Below are 27,550 nucleotides of genomic sequence, written 5' to 3'. Positions count from 1 at the left end.
AAGACAGCTGTCTTTAATGCAGGCACCAAGTTGATTTGGAGCGTGTAAGTGGTCTGGAGGAGGCTGAACTCTTAGTGGTTGGTAGGGGATCAAATACTTATTTCTCTGTGCACAATGCAAATAAATATATATAATTTTGATTATGTGATTTTCTTATTTTTTTTTCATATAATCTATCTCTCACTGGTAAAATTAACCTAGCCTAAAAATTCTAGACTGTTCATGACTTTGACAGTGGGCAAACTTACAAAATCAGCAAGGGATCAAATACTTATTTCCTCCACTGTATCAGAGTCTATGGAGGGATGTGTGAAGCGCAAAAAAATAGGACAGGTCCCATTTTCTCATGGTCCCTTCTCACGGTCCGTTGAAACAATGGCCGCGTGAACTGCCCCATTGAATTATATAGGTCTGTGTGACGGCCGCTGTTCCAACGGCCATCACATGGATGTATTACACGTTCGTGTGACTAAGGCTTCAGACTCTCCATTCATTTCTGTTGATTCACCTATTTGTTCCATTCAACCATCTGATTCTGTCTTCTAGTATTGCGCTGTCCGACATTATATATATATATATATATATATATATATATATATATATATATATATATATATATATATCCCATAAACATCAAAAATTGAACGGCACATTCCAACTAAATGATACAAAATACGCAGGTGCAAGAACACCTATGACTGCAGATATACAGCAGATATAAAAAAATGGCGACAGCACCCTGCAACACTAATGCCACCTAAACCACTAAATATAAATAGATATGCACTAAAGCTAAATCTACCTACAGGGCAGAATGGGAGGAGTGCAAGAACAACAAGTGGAGGCAGTCACTAACCCCACATATATGGATCCCATAAACAACAAAATATCTGCTGTATATCTGCAGTCATAGGTGTTCTTGCACCTGCGTATTTTGTATCATTTAGTTGGAATGTGCTGTTCAATTGTTGTTGTTTATGGGATCCATATATGTGGGGTTAGTGACTGCCTCCACTTGTTGTTCTTGCACTCCTCCCATTCTGCCCTGGGTGATTTTAATTAGTTCAATGCTGGATCCTACCATGCCCAGGTATATATGTAGGCTTAGTCCCAGTTCTGGGTGTATGTGCAGCGTAGGTTCCCACCTTACAGAGGTCGCCTTGTCATGGCAGGTGGGCTAACACTTTTTGATCAAAATGTGCACTAAGAACCTCCCTATTTGTAGGTAGATTTAGCTTTAGTGCATATCTATTTATATTTAGTGGTTTAGGTGGCATTAGTGTTGCAGGCTGCTGTCGCCATTTTTTTATATCTGCTATATATATATATATATATATATATATATATATTTATTTATTTATTTATTTTTTGAATCTATATCACTTTTGTGGGAAAGTACACAGGGGTGCTAGTGTGAGACGCTCTGGATGTTCTTAGGAAACATGACAAAAAACAGAAAATATTTGCTGTCTCTGTGTTAGGCTGGTCGATAGCCAGTCACATATTGTCTCTTTGTATTGTATTTTACTTCCATTAATTGGATCTAATTCTTTAGAAGATAGATAATGTGTTTTTTTTTTTTGGGTAGCGTTTTTTTTGTTGTTTTTTTTGTAAATGTCCCAGGGTGGCCATATTGGAGGCACACACTTCCTTCCTGCATTGTCTGTATCTACAGTGCAGCAGAGTTTGTTCTTTATGGCAGCTGGAAAAAATTACCTGAGTAATATCATAGACTATCACAGTCTCCAGAAGGAGTACAGCGACCTCCCCCATAAACAGTGAGGGAGTGACCGGGGAAATGTGTGTATAGTATTACTATCCTGCCTTCTCCAATCCTCCAGCAGTACACTAGAGAGCAATCATTAACGCGCACACCATCTGATGAAAATAACATGACTTTGCTTAGTCTCTGTTCGTCTAAACAGCAAAGCTGATAAGTGAGCTGCAGAAAACGGGAAGCGTCAGCCTATTTTGTGAATTCTAGCAGCCAGTTTTAAAACTGGAATATTTCAAGTTTTTTTTTTTAATGTGGAGAGTCACATTAAAAACTTAAAGAAAAGCAGCAAAAACGTAAAAAGCTATCTGATTATAATAAAAATTAGTTTTAAAGAAGCACTCTAGCTATGTTTTTCCGCTCCCCCTCCCTCTGTTTGAAAATGTGACGGTGTACACGTTAGTAGGTGCTATCGGCTTACCCAGAGTTTTATTTCATGCGTTGCCCGCTCCGTTCTGGGCAACGTGATCTCCATTCTGATTTCCCATGTCGGAAGCTCTTATAGACCTGCAGTGAAAGCCTGACATGAGGTTCTATGTGAGTCTCATAGACTTGCATTGAGAGACTGACCTCCAATTCCTATAGATGCTGCAGGAATTGGGTGGTCGGAGTGGTACCTGTGAAAGTAAGCATCAGGTAAGCTAATAAACCAGACTACCTTGCACTTCATCACATTTTTAAGCGTTAAAGGGGTGAAAAACAATAGCCAGAGTGCTTGTTTTAAATGAGATTTTTATTATAGACCTATATCTTTTTACATTTTTGGTATTTTTCTTGTGAGTTTCTACATAAAAAAAATAATAATCTTTAAATATCCTGTTTGTAAACTGTCTACTGGCGGAAAAACAATTGCTAGTGTGCTGCTTTAAATATTATAATTTTTTAATGATATGTACTTTTTAAAAGTAGAAATATAACTGTTGCAGTTGATTTGCTGATTGATAGATATTTCTTCTTCTAAATAGTTCTGCGCTCTATACAAGGGGCATGTCATAAGTGATTGGTCAGCACATACACTGAATAGCCACTGTATTAGAGACACCCAACTGGTAGCATGTTGGACGTGCTTTAGTCTTCAGAACCGCAGCAATTCATTGTGGCCAAGTGTCCACCAGGTGTTGAAATTGGTCTACAGTAATATTGGTCCACGCGGGCACATTAGCTTCTCGCAGTTGCCACTAAATTGTCTTTCTGCCATAGGCTAAACAGCTGCTATGAAGGGATGAGCTTGGTTGAGCACAATGCTGAGGTAAGCCCTACTGTTCAAACGTCAACTACAGGTATAAGGGGACCCAGGCCGAAAACATTCCCCACACCATTACTCCACCAGCCTGAACTATTGACACTTGACAGAAGGGGGTTCATTAATTCATGCTGCTTGCACCAAATTCTGATCCTGCCATCAACATGGTGCAACCGAAATCAGGATTTATCTGAACAGGCAAAGTTTTTCCACTGCTCCGTGATCATATTTTTGCACTCTTTTGCCCACTGGAGTCTTGCCTTTCGGTTTCCTTTAGACCGCAATGGCACTCAAACCGGTCGTCCGCTATTATTGGCCATCCATGCCAAGGAACGACGAGTTGTGGGTTCAAACCTGTTAGTTAATACACCAGCGTTGTATTCGGCTGCAATTTGCTCGCTCGAGTTTCCCGTTCTAATGTGAATTCACGCTGAAACTGATCCATAGAAAACACTATCACTTGATTTTATGCTGCACTCCGGGGTCACGTGTCTAATTTCCATCCAGGGAAGCGCCAATCGTGGGAGCGTTTGTCTCTTATAAAGTGCTTATTCAGTGTGTATTATTCCATATGTTCTCTTGAGAAATAAAATTCTGATATTGTTGGAATGTAGCAAGAAAATTTGTAAAAAAATTTCGCAATAAAAATCGGCTCTCAGGTTTTAGCAGGGATGTCCTGAGGCTTATTGAGTAATAGATTGGAAATCACCATACATGTTTATTTAATGGAATGGTTTCCTTTTGCTATTAATTATAAACTGTGTAGGGTTTATGAGCGTTTTAACAGCTGTGGCCTTTTACTAGTGATGAGGTATAATTGACATGCTTATCTAAATGGTGTCGGACACAGCATTTGAGGTTTATTATAAATGGAGTAGCCAGCAAAATAAATTTGTGGTCCAGCTTTGCCTCCTCTTGCTTCTTTAATCCAAATAACTGTATAAAGACACTTCTGCTTCATCATTTCATTTATTATATTGACACTGCGCCTAATCATGTAACCATAAAATAATACCAATGCTCCAAAAAGAAGGCTAGTGTTTTTAAAGCACTTTTATTCATATGGACTAAAAGAAATGTACACCACATAAAGGAGGTAAAGTCGGAATAGTTAAAAAGTATCTCCAGTGTTACTAGTGTTCCCATCTCCCACCAGGAGAATAAGTCTGCCGGCTGTAGGCGACGCCAGCATATTGGCAGGCACTGTTGCAGACTTGAAGGACTTCCATATGACGCTTACAAACTATTTGGCATAGGAGCGTTGCAGGAGAGACTTTGGGCATTTTATTGTTGATCTGCTGGCTGCATCTTCTGCCATCAGGTTTAAAATTCTCAATATAATAGTATGATCTGCACGGCTTACAGTTAGATGAGATAGCAAAGTTATACATAGGAGTCCAGCAGTGTAGAGGACTTATTTCTTGGAGTCCATAATAAAGACACGTTGCATAGATGATCTCCGTTATTGCTCAAAATGGCATATGATCCAAACACAGGGTGTGTATCCTCCGTAATCACTAAAGTAGAGAAACCGAAGAGATACCGTCCTTCAATGGTCTAATAAAGTTACAATTCCAAGGTAGTAAAACCGGGGGGTTAAAACCACGCTATATGAGAAATTTGGCGCATCTTGCTAGACATGTTAGACAATTTTTTTTTTCTTTTCTCCTTCGTCACCTCTTGACTGGCATACTTGACATCAATATTTTGCACCAAAAAAAAGGTGTGCGCTATTGGCTCATTTCTTTGCTTCCTCTTAGCAACACCACTTTTTTCAGGTCCCTTTTTAAAACTGTATGATTGACACAGAAATTACTATATATTTTCTCAGTAGACAGTAATTTAATGTTGTTTTTCAGGACTCTCCAGGATCTTGAAGGGCAGATTGGAAATGACAAGGGGTTGTCTGGTAGATTGGGCATTGGCTGAGTACATGGCATTTGGTTCATTGCTAAAAGAAGGAATTCATGTCCGACTAAGTGGCCAAGATGTGGAGAGGGGAACCTTTAGGTAATTCTTTTTAACCATACATCTGATTTATATTTGTTTTTAGGTTTTAATAAACTCCTATTTCTGTTTTCCTGTTGGAGTTTTGTGGAAAATTGCATAGATCAATAATGAGGTACCCCACTATCAACGGTTATTTAGACAGAACAGGTTCCATTGATATGCCACTGAATACCAATACTTGTCGTTTGAAGTGCATGCAACAAATATACACTTTGTGAGATGTTCGATGATCAGGAAAGCATCATTTTATTCTCCACATGAAAGATATGACCACTATCACCCCTGCCATATCTACAGTATATGGGTGTAAGTGTTGACTCAATCATCTTGGAAGGCTTATCTGAATTGTTGGGGGTGGAAGATGTTGTAGAAGTAAAGAGGTCTGCTCAAGGATTTGGCTAAGAAGGCTCCTGATACATTGTTTGAGAGTCACAATTTTTTGTAATCTTATATCTGGACAAATGACAAATGACAAAAACATTTATGTTGCCGCACTGAGCCATCATAAACCAGTTGGCTGAAGGACGTGTTGCTTGGAATTAATTGTTCCTCGCTGCTTATTCTTCGGAGAGCCATAGAATGATTTCAGTCACCGCGAAAATGTTGGAGGACATTCATCATTCACACACACTTTCTGCAGTCATAAGTCCCCTATAGTATTCTCCGAACCCACTGCAATGAGTATCCACAGCGTTTTAAACCCACCCAAAGCGCTGGATGGCAGTGGAGTCCGGGCACGTTTAACCCATTTCTTTTTGTTACATTGATGTGATGAAATTCAAATCCAATCTTTCAGATTTGTCTGATCTATAGAGCTCTTAACCCTGTACCCGTCCACCTGCCCTTAATTATGCCAGCAATCCACACATGTTTGAGAGGGCAATTTGTGGCTGACATACATTACAGCTGAGGAGGGGGGCATCGCTTTCACTCTGACACTGGCAGCTCCAGAGCAAGTAATACACATAATAGGTATTATCAGTGTAATAGTCCATTTGGGCTGGGTGCTTGCGGAGCTGAACATATTGGTGTGATTCAGTCAGTTAGCCTCACTCATTACTCAGGGAGTTAATGGATTACAGTAATTGCTTCAGTCATCTCTGTTTTCATAATGTGCCCCTGCTTCCCATTCTAATGCTGATTAATGAACCCTCCAACCTCTGTAGAGAGGAGGTGGAGTGGAAATATCCACAGCTCGAATATATCCCTACCAGCCACTTTAAAAGGCCGTGCAATATGCTTGTAATATTGGACTGCTGCTTATTGAAATACCGGCTTCTCCTGCCTGTTAAACTGTAATAGGGCTCCAGTTTATATTTATTCACTGGACGTATTTGCAATGTGAAAACCCGTGTAGTTTATGTCACAAAATACAATATTAAGATTTATTTTCCTAGCAACAATTGCAACCATAATTGTTACTTGTAGCAGGATTTATAAAGGTCATGGAAATATTAAAACTCTCAAATCTTGATAGACTTCCTAGGGAATGTATTATACTTCTCTGTTATTTCTGTATTTGTAATTTTTTTAAAGGCACAGCTATTTCCATATAGCATGCAAGTTTTTAAATGCGTCATAGTAGGACCTCGTGTTTGGGGAAAAAAATATCAGTGTACACACACTATATCAATATGTAAATCCTTAGCAATTCCTGCACAACAATAATGCAAATTGTCCGTCCCCTCCCCGAAGGAAGAAAATAGTCTTTCTAGTGCCACCTATAGGGAGCTACCCAGTAGGTCAATATCCAATCCATTTAAGAGCCTTAAAACATAACTAAGGATATCAGCCAAACCAAAGACACCCTAGACAGCACTGTTTCTGAGTTTTTGCTCCTCTTCGGTGCAGAATGGGATACTGGTTGGCTGGGTAAGATGCCTTAGGCGCAGCTCTTGGAAGGTATTGGTTCTTCTTTCAGAGATCTAGAAGGTGTAGGGAGTTTTACAGATATTGCTCCCTGGTACTGGTACGTTCCAAGAGCTGTGTCTAAGGCATCTTACCCAGCCAACCTACAGAGCAAAAACTTCAAAACCGTGCTGTCTACAGAAGGGTGTCTTTGGTTTGGCTGATATTCCTATTGCTAGGCGCTTTTTGGTTTAACATTGACTTACAGGGTAGTTACCTATGGGTTCACTAGAGAGACAGGTAAGCCTCCCTACACCGGCTGGTTCTTCACTAAGAGATTTTGGTTCAAAGTGGCTTTGTGTAGTGTATATAAGTTTTAAAGGTACAGTATAGAAATGCTGTTCTCACATGAGGTGAAATGTGATCCTCCGTTGTGGGACCTGGGATCATCCTCCCTGTCTGTGGTCTGTTAATAGTCCCCCATAAGTCCTGTGGCATCACAGGTCGTGCTGGTGAAGTGATCGTATAGATCAGTCGGACATTGTATGTCCGTGAAAAAGTAACAGACCTGCCCTCACTGTTGGGTCAAAAAGTTACTTTTTCTCTTTTTATTTAAAATTAGCAGGATAAACATTTATAAAAAGATTTAGTCAAAAGACTGATGCAATAAGTAGAACCAGGAGCTCTACGTTTCGCAGGTGACCCCTGCTTCATCATCAGGCATGGCCTTAAGACGAAAGCTTTTTATCACATGACCATGGACAGAATTTTATGCGGTGCAAGTAAACCATAAATTTTCCCACTGAATAACAATAAGCAGATATATTGAAAATCATGAGGAATTAATGCAGAAAGTATAGTGGACAATTGTATACATTTTAATTACACAATTCCTGCGAGCGGAAGAAAACGCTCGTGGGAAAAAAAAGCGACATGCTCTATCTTCCCACGGTTCCGTCTCTGACCTCCCATTAAAATCAATGAAAAGCAGAGAAAGCCCGTGGTGTTCAATGGCCGTGGCCGAAAAAAAATGGCAAAAAGTGCAGGCAGGGCAAAATCTGCCTGCAATAAAATCAGTGTGAACAAACCCTAAGAAAAATATGCTCGTAACTATCATAAAAAAAGATTGCCGTAACGGTACATATTCTTTGTTGTGCGACAAAAGTTGGTTTACTACAGTCTACCTATCTAATCAGAAAATGAATTTACGCAAATATCTTCTTTATTATCTCATATATTGCCTTTGTGTCATTTTGTTTGTCATGTTTTTGTAAGCCTCTTTCAACCCCTTAATATTCAGAATCCTGACCAACATTATCACCCAACTTTCCCTCAGCACCAACTATCTCAAAAAACCACGAGCTCCAGGATTTCATAAACGAGACGTTTAGTTTTTTCAGCTATTCAGTTTTTAGTCCATATAAAAATGATAATAATTTTCTCTACTGAAATTGTAATGTTTTTTTATCAAAGATAACCGCACATTTTATTAGCCCCTTAGTGCCGTGGTATTTTTGTTCATAATGAGCAGACAATGTTTAGCAATATTAGTATAGTTACCCTATAATTTGTTAGGCTCAAGCGTTATGCCCTAAGCACCATATTATAGAGGCTTCTAAGGGTGTATTCACATGGTGCGGTTTTGCAGTGTTTTTTGCCTTGCAGGAAAAATCCAGGCAAATTGCGGTAAAAACGCATGCATTTTTTTTGGTGCCTTTTCTGGTTGTGAGGCAAAAAACTGCGGCAAAACCGCACTGTGTGAATACACCCTTAGAAAGCACACCTCTGTAATACAGCATTCAGTGGAGCACTTCTGCAGGCTGAAATTGGCCACTATGTCATCAGAATGGAAAGCACGTCAACACTGAGCCAAAAATTGCTTCAAATGATGTCAATAAGGTTAAGTAAAGTAATTGTTTTCTTCCCTGAAAGCCATCGTCACCATGTTTTACATGACCAAGATGTTGACCGTCGAACCTGCGTTCCAATGAATCATCTCTGGCCAGACCAAGCTCCATACACTGTATGTAACAGCTCTCTCTCCGAGTATGGAGTCCTAGGTAAGTCAAACCAGATGGCCCAGCTTGACCAAAAGTTATTCAGAAAAATGCATTTTCAGTACGTTTAAAATTTAAAGAAACTTCTATGTAGTAAAAACTAGTATTTTATGCCTTTTGTTGGTGTAAAGTTGGACATATATGGCTGAATCCTACAGACAAATGTGTTTCATTATTTTGTTGATGTTTTATATGTTCTTCTTTAACCCCTTTCACGACGGAGCCTGTTTTGGCCTTGTGGACGCAGCCGATTTTTTTTCAATTCTGACGTGTAATTTTATGTGGTAATAACTTGGGAATGCTTTTACCTATCCAAGTGATTCTGAGATTGTTTTCTCGTGACATATTGTACTTTACGTTAGTGGAAAAATGTGATCAATAAATTTTGTATTTGTTTGTGAAAAACACCAAACTTTAGAGAAAATTTGCAAAAATTAGCATTTTTCTAAATTTAAATGTTTCTGCTTGTAAAACAGATAGCAATATCACACAAAATAGTTACTTATTAACATTTCCCATATGTCTACTTTATGTTTGCATAATTTTTTGAATATCCTTTTTTTTTCTAGGACGTTACAAGGCTGAGAACTTTAGCAGCAATTTCTTACATTTTCAAGAAAATTTCCAAAACCTATTTTTATAGGTACCAGTTTAGTTCTGAAGTGGCTTTGAGGGCCTTATATATTAGAAACCCGTATTTAGAAAGTTTCTTAACCCTTTAGGTGTTTCACAGGAATTCAAGCAAAGGGGAAATTTACAAATTTCTTTTTTTTGTCAGAAAATCCATTTTAATCAATTTTTTTCTGTAACACAAAAGGTTTTACCAGAGAAACGCAACTCAATATTTATTGCCCAGATTCTGCAGTTTTTAGAAATATCCCACATGTGGCCCTAATCTGCTAAGGGACTGAAGCACCGGCCTCAGAAGCAAAGGAGCACCTAAAGGATTTTGGGGCCTCTTTTTATTAGAATATATTTTAGGCACCATGTCAGGTTTGAACAGGTCTTGTGGGGCCAAAACAGTGGAAATACCCCCAAAAAAACACCATTTGGCAAACTATACCCGTCAAGGAATTTATCTAGGGGTGTAGTGAGCATTTTAACCCCACAGTTTTTTTGCTCAATTTAGTGGAATTCGTCAGTAAAAATTTAAATCATATTTTTTTCTAATAAAACTTAGAAATTATCAATTTTTACAAGGAATAAAGAAGAAAAAGCCACCCAAGATTTCTAAAGCAATTTCTTCTGATTACGGTAATGCCCCATATGTGGTAATAAAAAGCGAAGGAGCGCAATTTGGCTTTTGGAGCTCAAGTTTGCTGGATTGGTTTTTGGGTGTCATGTCGCATTTGCAAAGCCCCTGCGGGACCAAATCAGTGGACACCCCCCAGAAGTGACCCCATTTGGGAAGCTACAGCCCTAAAAATAATTTATCTAGGAGTACAGTGAGCATTTTGATCCCATAGGTTTTTTACTGAATTTAGTGTAATTAGGCCATGAAAACTTCTATTGTTTGTTTTTATTCTTTTTTTTTTTTTTTCCTACGGCGTTCATAAAGCGCTATAAATGACATCTTTCATTTATTCTGCGGGTCGATACGATTACAGCGATACCATATGTATATACGTTTTTTACGTTTTACGGTGTTTGCACGATAAAATTAATATTTTTTTGCTCAAGAAATCAAACCTTTATTTTAGCAATACTCCAAGAGATTTCCTTGCCCAAGAGTTGACAAGTAGTTTAGCATGAGACCGCCAATAAAAAAAAATCAACATTTACATTTTGTCAGTCTGCAGCACCACTCCTACTGTCAAAAATACCGAAATTCAATGGATTCGCCAGTTATCATTCAAAAAAATAACCCGTCAGAACTCCATTCTAAACAGAAGCCCTGATGCTGGTGTGGAGGGAGCCATGGCCTATGTTCACACGCTGATGATTACGATTTAGACATTGATTCTGTGAAAGAATCCGCTAATATTCTGCCATATGTGTATGAATAGGGTATTATAAGCCCCATTACTATGTTCAGGAAAATATCCACGCAGAATAATGAACGGGATGCAGATTTCTTTATTGCTCCGGATTCTGCTGAAAAGCCACAGATTTGCTCCATTAAGTTACAATGGCGCTTATTCACACGTGGATCTGCCTGCCAATCCACAGCGGAAATCCAAATTTAAGCCGCATATTTTCAAAAAAACATGGCTTTAGTCAATCAAGAATACAAATTGTAGCCGATTTGTTAGGAAAACATCTTAATGTATATTGATTGCAGTTAGAATATAATAATTATATAATAATTTAACCCTTAAGCTTTTTTTATTTTTTTTCAAACAAGAGACCAAATGATCACCTTGAAAGGTTTACATTTATTACTGTGCCTCAATAAAGAGCAACATATGTGCAAAAAATCCTAAACAAATGAGTTATATTGCAAGTTTCTCAGCCATATCTCCCAATCACCACAAATGGGCTCATAATGTTGAAGATAAAATTAGACTTGGATTAAGAGCTGCCAGGGGAAATTTCAGTTTGTATACTCTGGAAAGTTCATGATAAAATTCTGCATTGCTTATAAACATATATGAAAAATAACAGAAGGTCTAGACTGCAAATAAATGTATGAAATCTTTATCTCCCAAAATTGGAATCCTTTATTTTGACTACCTTTTTGTCTTCCATTGTAAGCTGAAGATGGTAATTGAGACCAGCTAGTAGGTCTCTGTCTGTCAGACTCAAAGCTTGTTTTAATGTAGTTCTCGAGCTCTACTGTTTTCCTAAAAGTAGTCATTTCTACCCGATAAACATAATTATTGTCTTATACTGCGCTAGAATGTTACTGGGCCTTGTGGAAAGCTTATTTATTCTTTTTATATAATTGTGTTTGAACTATAGGGTGTCCAAGAAGGGCCTGCAGTCATATAAAATGGACTACATGGCTACCATTTTCAAGGTTCACTGATGGCTGAAAGTCCTTCGAATAAAGAATGTACTACAATATATTGTCTAAAGGTGGCTCTTCATACACTAAATACCACCAACTAAAGGAGCATTAGGCTGTGTTCACACAGAGTTTTTTTTGCAAGAGGAAAATTCCTCCTGCAAAAACTGCTCGACGTTTTTTGCACAGTGGTTTGTCAAAACACTCGTCGAGGCGTTTTTTTTTTCCCCCCGTTTCTGACTGATTGAAATGGGGTTTTGGAGGCGGAAACCGCCTTAAGATAGGTCATGTCGCTTCTTTTTACCGCGACGTGGTTTTTTCCGCTCGCGGTAAAAAAAACTCATCCGCCTCCCATTGAAATCAATGGGAGGAATTTTCGGGCCGGTTTTGCGGAGCGGTTTCCGCTCCAAAAAACTTGTCAAAAAAACTACGTGTGAACAGGGCCTTAGACCTACACATGTATATTGTTTAAACTAATATCACATACATGTCCTTAAGTGTCTTGAGGTTCTCATAACTGATACACCAATCACCCATAACATTAAAACCACAGACCGGTGGAGGGAGCTCCCTCTGTACCCCCCGGGCCTCCCCGCGATGGATCGTGGGTGGCGATTGTTGCTATGGCAACCAGGAAGCCGTTACTAGGCTTCCTGGTTGCCAAGGTACGGTAGCCTATTAGGTCCTGCCCGAGGCAGGACCTAATCGGCGAACTGTCAAATGAAAAATGACAGTTACGATGCACTGCACTACATAAGTAGTGCAGTGCATCATAGCGGGGATCAGAAGACCAGATCTTCAAGTCCCCAGGTCAGTGTAAAAGAAAAAGTGAAAAATGTGAAAGAAATAAATAAATTAATAAATAAATAATAAAAACAACACTTGCCCTGTTTCCCTGATCAACTCCTTTATTATTAGAAAAAAAATGAAAATATGAAAAAAACTATACATAATAGGTATCGCCGCGTTCAGAACGGCCTGACCTATAAAAATATCACATTATTTTTACCGCACGGTGAACACCGTAAAATTTTTTAGTAAAAAACAATGACAGTATTTTATTTTTTGGTCATCTTTTCTCAAATTTTTTTTAATAAAAAGTGATCAAAAAGTTGCAAGTAACGCAAAATGGTACCAATAGAAACTACAGTTCGCCACGCATAAAACAAGCCCTCCCGCAGCGATATCAACTAAAAAATGAAAAAGTTATGGCTGTCAGAAAATGGCGACACTAAAACATGATTTTTTTAGAAAAGAGTATTTTTATTGTGGGAACGCAGTGAAACGTAAAAAAACGATATAAATTTGGTGTCGCTGTAATCGTATCGCCCCGCAGAATAAAGTTAACATGTTGTTTATACTGCACGGTGAACACTGTAAAAAAACAAACAAAAAAGAAACGTGCTGGAATGGCTGTTTTTTGGTTTCCTCATCTCCCAAAAAATGGAATAAATAGTGATAAAAAAATCTCATGTCCCCCAAAATGGAACCAATAAAAATTACAGCTCGTTCTACAAAAAACGCGCCCTCACACACGCCGTAACGGAAAAATAACACGTTATGACTCTCAAAACGCAATGATACAAAATGATTCTAAATGACGGCCCAGACTCATTTTTAGGTCCAGTAGAATTTCGCTAAACACCTCACATCATCATTTGCTGGACCCCCCTGGTGGACCCCGTGGACGCAGCGGTGATGAGGAAACTTTAGGGCCTTGTGCGGCTTATAGGGCTAGTGAAGAAGTCAAAGATTAGGCAATAAGTGAGCGCAGATATTTTGTATAAAACCCAATAAACCCGGCCTGTGCATAAAGGATTGGTTCAAAGCAACACCAATCCATGGATAATTCATTCTCCCCATTATTACATCATCCTATTATGACCTGATGCACTCCGCCCAGCTTATATATATACACGCTGATGTACTCCGCCGAGTTTACATATATCCTGATGTACTCCGCACAGATTACATATACCCTGATGTACTCCGCCCAGCTTATATATATACACGCTGATGTACTCCTCCGAGTTTACATATATCCTGATGTACTCCGCCGAGTTTACATATATCCTGATGTACTCCGCCCAGCTTACATATACCGGTAAAGTGAATAACTTGGATTATCTCGTTACAATGCCACCTGTCAAATGTTGGGATATATTCGGCAGCAAGTGAAGTCAGTTCTTGAAGTACATTTTTGGAATCAGGAAAAATGGGCAAGTGTATCGATGTGTTTGACTTTGACTAGGGCCAGATTGTGATGGTTAGAAGACTGGGTCAGAGCAGGTCTTTTGTGGGGGTATTCCTGGTATGCCGTGGTTAGAACCTACCAAAAAAGGTCCAAGGAAGGATAGCCGGTAAACCAACCACAGGGTTATGGGATCTTAAAGATCATTGCTGCGCGTGAGGAGTGAATGAAAGCTCGATCCTACTGAAGATGTACTGTAGCACAAATTGCTGACAAAGTTAATGCTGGTTATGATGGAAAGGCGCTGCGTTTGGTGCTGCGTAGCTGCAGTCCAATCAATGTGCCCAGGCTGACCCCGTCCACCATCGAAATGGAAATCTGAGCATACAATGGGAATCTGAGCAACCGAACTTGACCATGGAGCAAAGGAAGAAGATGCCCTGGTCTGCTTAATCACGGTTTCTTTTAGATCATGTGGATGGTCAGGTGTGTGTTACTTACCTGGGAAAGAGATGGTACTAGGATGCACTATGGGAAGAAGAAGGCTAGCAGGACGAGTCAATGTGATACTCTGGGCAATTTTCTGCTGGTAAACATTGGGTCCTGGCATTTATGTGGATGGTACTTTACAAACATACCGCCTACGTATTATTGTAGAACAAGTACAACCCTACATGACCATGGTATTCGCTGACGTCAGTGGCCTCTTTCAGCAGGATAATGCGCCCTGCCACACTGCAAAATGTCTTCTGGAATGGTTTGAGGAACATGACAAAGAGTTTAAGGTGTTGGATATACCTCCAAATTCCCAAGATCTCAATCTGGTCGAGCATTTGTGGGATGTGCTGGAAAAAGTAGTCCGATCCATGGAGGTCCCACCTTGCAGCTTACAGGACTTAAAGGATCTGCTGCTAACTTCTTGGTGCCGGACACCACAGTGCACTTACAGAGGTCTTCTTTCCTTGATGTTTCAGAGCTGTTTTGTGGCAGGAGGCAACCTACACAATATGGTGGTTGTAATGTTATGGCTAATTGGTGTATATGAGCTATAATAGTGGTAATGGGGACAAACATTTCAGTAAAGGACACTGCAGTCATCCTCTCAATAGATTGCATGCATAGCGAGGGAACTAGAATATTAGTAGCATACCTGCTAATTATTTTCTTATACATTTACTATATAGATTAACCCCTTCCCGCGATTGGGCGTAACTGTACGTCCAAATTCCAAGTGATTTCCCGCACTCGGGCGTACAGGAGCTGTGCGCGCTTTATCTGCAGCGGCTGTCAGCTGTTATACACAGCTGACATGCCGCTGCAATGGCTGCGATGGCTGTTACCGCCGATCGCAGCCATTTAACCCCTTCAATGCGGCTTTCAATGACGTCCGCCACATTGAAGTGGTTTACAGAGGGAGGGAGCTCCCTCTGTACCCCCCGGGCCTCCCCGCGATGGATCGTGGGTGGCGATTGTTGCTATGGCAACCAGGAAGCCGTTACTAGGCTTCCTGGTTGCCAAGGTACGGTAGCCTATTAGGTCCTGCCCGAGGCAGGACCTAATCGGCGAACTGTCAAATGAAAAATGACAGTTACGATGCACTGCACTACATAAGTAGTGCAGTGCATCATAGCGGGGATCAGAAGACCAGATCTTCAAGTCCCCAGGTCAGTGTAAAAGAAAAAGTGAAAAATGTGAAATAAATAAATTAATAAATAAATAATAAAAACAACACTTGCCCTGTTTCCCTGATCAACTCCTTTATTATTAGAAAAAAAAATGAAAATATGAAAAAAACTATACATAATAGGTATCGCCGCGTTCAGAACGGCCTGACCTATAAAAATATCACATTATTTTTACCGCACGGTGAACACCGTAAAATTTTTTAGTAAAAAACAATGACAGTATTTTATTTTTTGGTCATCTTTTCTCAAATTTTTTTTAATAAAAAGTGATCAAAAAGTTGCAAGTAACGCAAAATGGTACCAATAGAAACTACAGTTCGCCACGCATAAAACAAGCCCTCCCGCAGCGATATCAACTAAAAAATGAAAAAGTTATGGCTGTCAGAAAATGGCGACACTAAAACATGATTTTTTTAGAAAAGAGTATTTTTATTGTGGGAACGCAGTGAAACGTAAAAAAACGATATAAATTTGGTGTCGCTGTAATCGTAACGACCCGCAGAATAAAGTTAACATGTTGTTTATACTGCACGGTGAACACTGTAAAAAAACAAACAAAAAAGAAACGTGCTGGAATGGCTGTTTTTTGGTTTCCTCATCTCCCAAAAAATGGAATAAATAGTGATAAAAAAATCTCATGTCCCCCAAAATGGAACCAATAAAAATTACAGCTCGTTCTACAAAAAACGCGCCCTCACACACGCCGTAACGGAAAAATAACACGTTATGACTCTCAAAACGCAATGATGCAAAATGATTCTAAATGACGGCCCAGACTCATTTTTAGGTCCAGTAGAATTTCGCTAAACACCTCACATCATCATTTGCTGGACCCCCCTGGTGGACCCCGTGGACGCAGCGGTGATGAGGAAACTTTAGGGCCTTGTGCGGCTTATAGGGCTAGTGAAGAAGTCAAAGATTAGGCAATAAGTGAGCGCAGATATTTTGTATAAAACCCAATAAACCCGGCCTGTGCATAAAGGATTGGTTCAAAGCAACACCAATCCATGGATAATTCATTCTCCCCATTATTACATCATCCTATTATGACCTGATGCACTCCGCCCAGCTTATATATATATACACGCTGATGTACTCCGCCGAGTTTACATATATCCTGATGTACTCCGCACAGATTACATATACCCTGATGTACTCCGCCCAGCTTATATATATACACGCTGATGTACTCCTCCGAGTTTACATATATCCTGATGTACTCCGCCGAGTTTACATATATCCTGATGTACTCCGCCCAGCTTACATATACCCTGATGTACTCCTCACAGCTTACATATACCCTGATATACTCCTCACAGATTACATATACCCTGATGTACTCCTCACAGCTTACATATACCCTGATGTACTCCGCACAGCTTACATATACCCTGATGTACTCCGCACAGCTTACATATACCCTGATGTACTCCGCACAGCTTACATATACCCTGATGTACTCCGCACAGCTTACATATATCCTGATGTACTCCGCACAGCTTACATATACCCTGATGTACTCTGCCCAGCTTACATATACCCTGATGTACTCCGCCCAGCTTACATATACCCTGATGTACTCCGCCCAGCTTACATATGCCCTGATGTACTCTGCCCAGCTTACATATGCCCCCACATTATAAGATAAAATACCGCTAAAACACCAGGCAAAATCTGCGCTTCAAAAGCCAAATGGTGGTCCAACTGAGCCTGGCCGTGTACACAAACGGCAATTTATGACCACATATGGGGTATTACTGTATTCTGGAGAACCCGCTTAACAATTTATGGGATGTGTGTCTACGGTGGTACAAGCTGGGCACAACACATTGGGCACTGAAATGGCATATCTGTGGAAAACAGCAATTTTCAATCTGCAACATCTATTGTTTACTCATTTTTGCAAAACACTTGTGCGGTCAAAATGCTCACTACACCCCTAGATCAATTCTTTGAGGGATCTAGTTTCCAAAACGGGGTAATTTATCAGGGGTTCCACTGTACTGGTACTATAGCTCAATGCAACATGGTGTCAAAAAATGAATCTTGTAAAATCTCCACTCCAAATACTAAATGGCGCTCCTTCCCTTTAGAGCCTTGCTGTGTGTCCAAATAGCAGTTTATGACCACATGTGGGGTATTTCCGTACTCTGAAGAAGTTGCTTTACAAATGTTACGGTGCTTTTTCTCCTTTATTTGATGAGAAAATGAAAGATTTTGAACCAGTCCTGCATCTTATTGGAAAATAATGTAATTTTTCATTTTCACTGCCCATTTCTAATAAAATATATGAGACACCTGTGGGGTCAAAATGCTCACTACACCCCTAGATGAATTCCTCAATGGGTGTAGTTTGCCAAATGGAGTCACTTTTTTTGCACTATACTGGTATTACATAGTTACATAGTTAGTACGGCTGAAAAAAGACACATGTCCATCAAGTTCAACCAAGGGAAGGGAAAAGGGAAGGAAAAATTTCTACACATAGGAGCTAATATTTTTTTGTTCTAGGAAATTATCTAACCCTTTTTTAAAGCCATCTACTGTCCCTGCTGTGACCAGCTCCTGCGGTAGGCTATTCCATAAATTCACCGTTCTTACTGTAAAGAAGCCTTGTCGCCTCTGCAGCTTGAACCTTTTTTACTCCAGACGGAGGGAGTGCCCCCTTGTTTTTTGAGCGGGTTTTACAAGGAACAGGATATCACCATATTTTTTGTATGTGCCATTAATATATTTATATAAGTTAATCATGTCCCCCCTTAGTCGTCTTTTTTCAAGGCTAAATAGGTTTAATTCTTTCAATCTTTCCTCATAACTTAAATTCTCCATGCCCCTTATTAGCTTCGTTGCTCTTCTTTGTATTTTTTCCAACTCCAGGGCATCCTTTCTATGAACTGGAGCCCAGAACTGAACTGCATATTCTAGATGAGGCCTCACTAATGCTTTGTAAAGTGGTAATATTACATCCCTGTCCCGCGAGTCCATGCCTCTTTTAATACACGACAATATCCTGCTGGCCTTTGAAGCAGCTGATTGACACTGCATGCTGTTATTGAGTTTATGATTTACAAGTACACCCAGATCCTTCTCAACAAGTGAATCCGCCAGTGTAGCGCCCCCTAGGACATATGATGCATGCAGGTTGTTGGTACCCAGATGCATAACTTTACATTTATCTAAATTAAACTTCCTCTGCCAAGTGGACGCCCAAACACTTAGTTTGTTTAAATCTGCCTGCAATTCACAAACATCTTCCATAGTCTGAACTATATTACATAGCTTGGTGTCATCTGCAAAAATAGAAATAGTGCTATTAATCCCTTCCTCTATATCATTAATAAATAAGTTGAATAATAGTGGTCCCAGCACTGAACCCTGGGGTACACCACTTATAACCGGTGACCATTCAGAGAAGGAATCATTGACCACAACTCTCTGGATACGGTCCTTGAGCCAATTCTCAATCCAATTACAAACTATATTTTCTAAACCTATAGTCCTTAATTTACCCATTAGATGTCTATGAGGGACAGTGTCAAATGCCTTTGCAAAGTCCAAAAACACTAAATCCACAGCGGCCCCTCTGTCTAGACTTCTGCTCACCTCTTCATAAAAACAGATTAGGTTAGTTTGACAACTTCTGTCCTTAGTAAAACCGTGCTGGCTGTCACTTATAATGCTATTTATTGTCACATAATCCTGTATATAGTCCCTCAATAGCCCCTCAAACATTTTCCCCACGATGGATGTTAAGCTTACTGGTCTATAATTACCCGGGGAAGACCTAGAGCCCTTTTTGAAAATAGGCACCACATATGCCCTGCGCCAGTCCCTTGGCACTATACCAGTCACTAGAGATTCTCTGAATATTATGAAAAGGGGGACAGAAATAACTGAACTAAGCTCTTTAAGAATTCTAGGGTGTAACCCATCTGGTCCCGGGGCTTTGTGCACATTTATTTTATTTAATTTAGCTTGGACCATCTCTACATTCATCCAATTCAGTATATCAACTGATATATTAACAGCACTGGCACCGGCTACATCAGCTGCTCTTTCTTCAGTTGTATATACAGAGCTAAAGAACCCATTTAGTAACTCTGCCTTCTCTTGATCCCCTGTGATCAACTCCCCATTACCATTATCTAGGGGTCCTACATGTTCAGACCTTGGCTTTTTTGCATTTATATGCTTGAAGAATTTTTTAGGATTTGTTTTACTATCCTTGGCCACCAGCCTTTCATTTTGTATTTTTGCTAATTTTATTACATTTTTACAGATTTTATTAAGCTCTTTATATTTTACAAAGGCTACAGCTGTACCCTCAGATTTGTATTTTTTAAATGCCCTTTTTTTGTCATGTATTGCCCCTTTCACAGAAGGTGTAAGCCATGTGGGGTTTAATTTGAGTCGTTTATACTTATTACCTGTAGGAATAAATTTTGCACTATAATAACTCAAAGTAGATTTGAAAATCTCCCATTTATCATTTGTTCCATTATTTGACATTAGTTCTTCCCAGTCCATATCCTGAATTGCAGCCCTCATCCTGGGGAAATTGGCTTTCTTAAAATTAAATGTTTTTGCCCTCCCAGCCTGCGTTTGTTTTTTACAGTATAGGTAAAATGTAACTATATTGTGATCACTGTTACCGAGGTTTTCACGAACATTGACATTCCCAACAAGATCTGCATTATTAGAAATGACCAGATCCAACAGAGCTTCACCTCTAGTCGGGTCTTCCACAAACTGGCCCATAAAATTTTCCTGCAACAGGTTGAGGAAATGTCTCCCCTTTGCAGTTGAAGCCGAACCATGACACCAATTAATATCCCGGAAATTAAAATCTCCCATTATCACTACAGTACCCGCCTGTGCAGCCCGCTCCATCTGTTTATATAGCTGAACTTCCATCTCCTCAGTTATATTGGGGGGTCTATAGATTACACCAAAAGTAATTTTTTCAGTGTTTACCTCCCTTTCTAGTTCCACCCACAAGGTTTCAACCTCCTCACAGTCTTCACCCACTATTGTCTCTTTCACACTCGCCTTCATATCACTTCTCACATACAGACATACACCACCACCTTTCCTATTTGTCCTGTCTTTACGAAAAAGTGTAAAACCCTGTAGATTTACAGCCCAGTCATGTGAAGAGTCCAGCCATGTTTCAGCAACACCAACTATATCTATATTTTCTTCCAGTATCAAGGCCTCCAGCTCCCCCATTTTGCTTGCTAGACTTCTGGCATTTGTGAACATACACTTTAACTTGCCTGTCAGTTTTTCACTTTTATTATCAGAAATGTGATTTGACATTAATCGGTCCTTTTTATTTACACTGATGTTTTGTAACGAAAGGATCTCCTTATCCTGTTGTCTAGTCCTCTCCCCACATTCTGTTTCTCCCCCCACCAATATAGTCTGACCCCTCTCTAACCTGGCTACCCCTTTTTTTTCTACATTGACCTCCCTCCTCAGCCCTAGTTTAAATACTCCACCACCCCAGCTAGAATTCTCTCCCCCAGCACAGCGGACCCCCTTCCATTTAGGTGCAAATCATCTGCAGAATACAGTTTGTACCCCAATGAAAAGTCAGCCCAGTGCTCTAGGAACCCAAATCCTTCTCCTCTACACCAAGACTTCAGCCATGCATTTAACTCCCTAAGCTCCCGCTGTCTTTCCTGTGATGCGCATGGCACAGGCAGTATTCCTGAGAATACAACCTTGGAGGTCCTTCCCTTCAGCTTGTAGCCTAGTTCTTTAAAATTATTCTTAAGGCTCCTCCACCTACCATTTATTCTGTCGTTGGTACCGACATGGACCACGAAAGCTGGATCATCACCAGCCCCTCCCAGCAATTTGTCCACCCGTTCCACCACATGCCGAACCCTGGCACCAGGGAGACAGCAAACCATTCGGTTGAGGTGGTCTTGGCAACAAATAATTCTATCCGTCTTCCTGATTATAGAATCCCCTACGACTATCAATTGTCTTGGCTTACCTGCATTACCATCCCGCCGACTACTAGCTGGGCTGTTCTCCCGGCTGTTAGGGAGATCAGTATCCACTAGGGCTGCCATTTCTGAGACTGACACCCTCACATCATCACCCAACTTGGAAATTTTGCCTGGAATGTCAGAAACCGGATCGGCCTTCCTTGTCTTTGACCCCTTTCTACTGCCCCTAACTACATTAACCCAGCTACTTACCTGATCCTGGTACCTTAGGAGCTTTACAAATGCGACATGGTGCAGAGAAATCAAACCAGCAAAATCTGTACTCCAAAAGCTAAATGGCGTGCCTTCCCTTCTGAGTCCTGCTGCTTGCCCAAACAGCAGTTTATGACCACATGTTGGGTATTTCTGTACTCTGGAGAAGTTGCTTTACAAATGTTACGATGCTTTTCATCATTTATTTGTTGAAAAAAATAAACATTTTGAGGTAAAGCTACATCTTATTGGAAAATAATGTAATTTTTAATTTTCACTGCCCAATTCTAATGAAATCTATGAAACACCTGTGGGGTTAAAATGCTCACTGCACCCCTAGTTTAATTCCTCAAGGGGAGTAGTTTCCTAAATGGAGTCACTTTTGGGGGGTTTCCACTGTACTGGTACCTTAGGAGCTTTACAAATGCGACATGGTGCAGAGAAACCAATCCAGCAAAATCAGCGCTCCAAAAGCTAAATGGCGTGCCTTCCCTTCCGAGTCCTGCCGCTTGCCCAAACAGCAGTTTATGACCACATGTTGGGTATTTCCGTACTCTGGAGAAGTTGCTTTACAAATGTTGAGGTGCTTTTCCTCATTTATTTGTTGAAAAAAATGAAAAATTTTGCGTTAAAGCTACATCTTATTGGAAAATAATGTAATTTTTCATTTTCACTGCCCAATTCTAATGAAATCTATGAAACACCTGTGGGGTCAAAATGCTCACTACACCCCTAGATGAATTCCTCAAGCGGTGTAGTTTCCAAAATGGGGTCTTTTTTGGGGTGTTTCCGTTATTTTTGCACCACAAGACCTCTTCTAACCTGACATGGTGCCTGAAATAAGAAAAGGAAGGCCCAAAAATCCTCTAGGTGCTCCTTTGTTCTGGGGCTTTTGTTTCAGGCCCGTAGCACACTAGGGCCACATGTTGGATATTTCTAAAAACTGCAAAATCAGGGCAATAAATATTCAGTTGTGTTTCTCTGGTAAAAACCTTCAGTATTACAGGAAAAATTGATTAAAATGGAATTTCTGCAAAAAAAAATGAAATTTGCAAATTTCCCTCCACTTTGTTTTAATTCCTGTGAAACGCATAAAGGGTTAAGAAACTTTCTAAATGCTGTTTTGAATACTTTAAGGGGTGCAGTTTTTAAAATGGGGTGATTTGTGGGGTTCCTAATATATAAGGCCCTCAAAGCCACTTCAGAACTGAACTAATCCCTAAAAAAATAGGCTTTTGAAATTTTCTTGAAAATGTTAGAAATTGCTGCTAAACTTATAAGCCTTGTAACGTCCTAGAAAAATAAAAGTATGTTCAAAAAATGATGCTAATCTAAAGTAGACATATGGGAAATGTTAGCTAGTAACTATTTTGTGTGGTATAACCATCTGTCTTACAAGCAGATACATTTGAATTTAGAAAATGCTAATGTTTTGCAAATTTTCTCTAAATTTTGGTGTTTTTCACACAAAAATATTGAATATATCGACCAAATTTTTTCACTAACTTAAAGTACAATATGTCACGAGAAAACAATCTCAGAATCGTTTGGATAGGTAAAAGCATTCTCAAGTTATTACCACATATAGTAACACACGTCAGATTTAAAAAATGAGGCTGTGTCATTTGGTCCAAAAGTGGCTGGGTCCTGAAGGGGTTAAAGAAGAGCTCTATGTCCCTAATGTCATGTAAAAAGTGAATTTCTAGGACCTGCTGTCTGGGTTGAGGATGTTGGTTTGATTTCATCCTCTGCACCTTTGTGGATTGGAAGAGTTTTGGAGACCAGTGGTGGCAGTACCAGTCCTAACCTTCTGCTGGGCATAGGAGCAGTAAATCTTTATGGCAGACTACATTTTAAAAACGGCTAAAGAAATCACATCACTCACTATTGCTGCATTGTTAGTGATTGTGTCATGATTGCCGTTTATCGCACAGTACTGTTCTAAGAAACATTTCTTTGATTTATAGAATTCTAGTTCTTTCAGTATATTCATCTTTCCGCTCCAATTCCCTCTGGTATAGCCAGTCCCACAAGAATATATAATGAAGGCTGGAGGGGGGGGGGGGGCAAATTGCTTTAAACAACCCAAAAAGTTTGATGCCATCGTCACATGTTCTACCTGGCTCTTGGGTTTTGTCCAGTTCTCCAATTCTGCAGTTGGTATCGATCTTAATCTGGATCTATATATTTATAGAATTTGTCTTGGGTAGACTTGTGTGCGTGAAATTTAAGGAAACCGTGCGTTCTTTATCCTTACTCCCAATAAGTAGGTATGGACATTTGTATAAGGAAATCATATGGTAAATTCCATAGAGTAGTTACCTATGGGACAGCACAAGCCAAAACTAGATATAGTGGTAACGATCCGGATAAACAACGAAAAGAGCCATGTCCTAACTGAAGGGGGCATAGACAAAGCCCCTTTAAACATGGCACTCCTAAAATCAGATTAGTAATCGTGTCGGTGCAATAGAGAGAAACCTGTCCACTCCTGGGGCAAATCCATTGTTTGACAGATCAAGGCAGCAGTCAAAATACACATGTTCTGCACTAAGGTGCAAATTCTGAAACTGCACATTTTTTAGATTTAGTTTAATTAAAACTCAGCATTGAGGATGACGCCTAAAATTTATTTTGGTTTTTCTATTCCTGAATATGATTTATATTCATTAAATCAATCCTTTGTGCTCAATAAACCTTGTGCTATTTCCATAAAACGTAAATTCTTTCAGGTTTTGTTTCCCCCACAGGGAATTTGACCTGGTAATAGTAGAAATGACAGGTACATGACACCTGCCATTGAAATCTTAGTGGTGGCTTCTACTAATGTCTGACTATGTGTGTAGAATAAGAAGCCTGACCCTGCCTGTCGTCCCCTCCTCCAGTACGCACAGTGCACTTGGCAGGATAGGTCTGAATAAATAAGACACTGCTGTAATATCAGCAAGATTAAAATTCAGTTTATCTAACACGTGGCACTTAAAAACAGTTTTTTTTAAAAAAATTTATTTTTATAAAGAACTTTTCATTAATAAAACCCATTGTAGCTATTCTTAAAGGTTATACGGTATATTGCTAATGAAACATTATTTTTTTTATAAAATGTAGGGGTAAATTCTAATTAAGCAAATGAGTAAATTTCATTTTTAACCAAATATTTTCAAAATAAACACTGTATACCCATTAATAGTATGCTTGGAATTCTATAATGCAGGGGCAGATATATTGATGGTGCAGCTTCACAGAGCCCTGAGCCAGTGGGGTTTTGAAGTAATAGCTTTCATTTACAAAGCTTGTGGAGTGTACAGCATCTTCGAAAAGGACTGTGGCTTTGTGGGGATAAGTGGGCGTTACCTTGCAATATCAGTAGGCACGGCTTTGTCTCTTCGGGAGATGCGTCCAGTGTGTGAGTGGCGCGTGTGCCACTCACACACACACATATATACATATTTATATTTTTTATATATGAAGAATATATTATTCCTTTGCGTTGTTTTGTTGATATTAAAGGGAGGGGGCTCTCACACACTCCTTGCACAGAGGCTCTCTGCTGTCCGTATCCGCCTTTGGAATGCTAAAGTTTTGCTGTTTTATATTGGAGGATGGAAGAGGATCGCAGAATCCCAATTTGCAGATGGATTGGAAATGATCTTATCTGAGCTGGTTGGTATTAGCCGTTTTCCCCTCTGCAGTACACACAGTGCAGAGAACATCCTAGTCCACTATCTCTTTGTAGCACATCTGTCTCTATCTCATCAATCTTGCTCTCCTCCCATTCTGCCCTGGGTGATTTTAGTTAGTTTAATGCTGGTTCCTACCATCCCCAGATATATATGTAGGCTTCGTCCTAGTTCTAGGTGTATGTGCAGAGTAGGTCCCCACCTTACAGAGGTCGCCTGGTCGTGGCAGGTGGGCTCACAGAATTTGATCAAAATGTGCACTAAGAACCTCCCTATTTGTAAGCAGTATGCATATTTATTTATATTTAGTGGCTTTGGTGGCATTCGTGTTCGCAGTGTGCTGTCGCCATTTCTTTGTCTGCTGTATATTTGCAGTCACAGATGTTCTTGCACCTGCACACACGTTTTGTATCATTTTCTTGGAATGTGCTGTTCAAACTTTTGTTGTGTTTATGTGATTCATATATGGACCGTGACATCAAGGGCTTCCCCCGGCTCAGCGTAAAAAGTAGCGCTGTGTCTGGAAAATCCTCTTGTGAGGGCAAGGATGTTTTTAACAGCCGTCACATGCATTGATTTCTGAAAAATGGCTGTTAAAAACTGATCCATTGAGTTCTATGGGGGCCGTCTGGCGGTGAAAACGGACAAAAATAGGATATGGATGAAAAGTGATGCAAAACAAGGATTAAATCTAGTACTGCCAACATCCAAACGAGTCAGGTAGTTTGTAAAGAATAAGGAATTTATTAACGTAATATGAGTGGCTATGCATTTCAATGCTGGTCTGGCGTCTTCTCCAATTACAACGGTAAAAATAGGGTGCATCACTTTTCATCCTGATCACTTTGCGGTGGTGAGTCACATTGACTGGTTTGGAGATTGCTGCAGCCAACTGGACACTATATACGTCCCTCTTGTCTACACCAGGGTTGTACCTGGATTGGTACAACCTTACCAGGTGAGAGACTCCACAACTGTCTACTACCCGATTTATCCTGATTGACTTGCACGATGTGATGCCGGTTGTCATCTTTTCTCTTTTAGATTTAAAAATAGGACAGGCCCTAATTTTTGACAGTCAATGTTCACGGGCCGTTAAAAACCGGCCGTGTAAACACATTCATAGAACTACATTGTTCTGAAAACAGCCGAAATACAGTCGTTTATCCCTGCCGTGTCAGTGTAGCCTTAGAGAAAAGATTAAGTAATGGCTATTCTTCAAGGTTCATTGAGTCTCCTTTTCAAAAAAAATTAATACCTTGTATCACTTAGAATGCATAAAAAAAAAACTAAGAAACCTTAACCCAATAAAAGTTTTTTTTTTATTACCACATAACAACTAAAACTCCTCAACATTGAAATTGCAACACCAAGGAGGAAAAGTTTTGGAATTGTGGAAATCACAGGATCGATAGACATGTTAATGATATGCCAATGATAAAAAGATGTAAACAAACTATTACAAATATCTTTATTCAGTATCCAGTATGAGCGCCGCGCGCAAACATACATGCTGTCACATGCTTGGCATGCTATCAATGAGGTTATTAGGGTTGTCTGAGGAATTTTCTGCCACTCTGATTGCATTTGGGCACACAAATCATCAAGATTGGCTGCTGGCAGCTCCCTTTGCAATTGCCAACCAATGACGTCCCAGATGTGCTCGATGGGAGACAAGTCCTGAGACACTGCAGGCCATGGTGGCACGTTTAGGCCACACAGACTGCTCACATTGGCACGAACAACATGTGGCCTGGCATTGTCCTGTTGAAAAACGGCTTTGGGACACTTTGGAGAAATGAAAAGAAATAAGAGATTTATTAACACAACATGAATGGCTACGCGTTTCAACGCCGGTCCGGCGTCTTACTCAGGCCAATGAATTGTTTTTGCATTACTTTTC

The 27,550-nt window shown here is 39.8% G+C and overlaps 1 protein-coding gene across 4 annotated transcripts in view; it reads left to right on the top strand.

The window, feature by feature from the left end:
- Positions 1-27,550, top strand: part of OGDHL (oxoglutarate dehydrogenase L) — a 118,672-nt gene that overhangs the window by 76,250 nt on the left and 14,872 nt on the right. For all 4 annotated transcript variants that reach the window (XM_075841749.1, XM_075841752.1, XM_075841750.1 and 1 more), the window contains 2 exons: positions 4,877-5,027; positions 8,808-8,935. In XM_075841749.1, the coding sequence (XP_075697864.1) occupies positions 4,877-5,027; positions 8,808-8,935 (279 nt within the window). The remainder of the gene's footprint in view (positions 1-4,876; positions 5,028-8,807; positions 8,936-27,550) is intronic.

This window comes from Rhinoderma darwinii, chromosome 11 (assembly GCF_050947455.1).
Source record: "Rhinoderma darwinii isolate aRhiDar2 chromosome 11, aRhiDar2.hap1, whole genome shotgun sequence".
Taxonomy (NCBI): domain Eukaryota; kingdom Metazoa; phylum Chordata; class Amphibia; order Anura; family Rhinodermatidae; genus Rhinoderma; species Rhinoderma darwinii.
The sequence above is the reverse complement of the archived record's forward strand: the minus strand, read 5'-3'. Positions and strand labels throughout refer to the sequence as shown.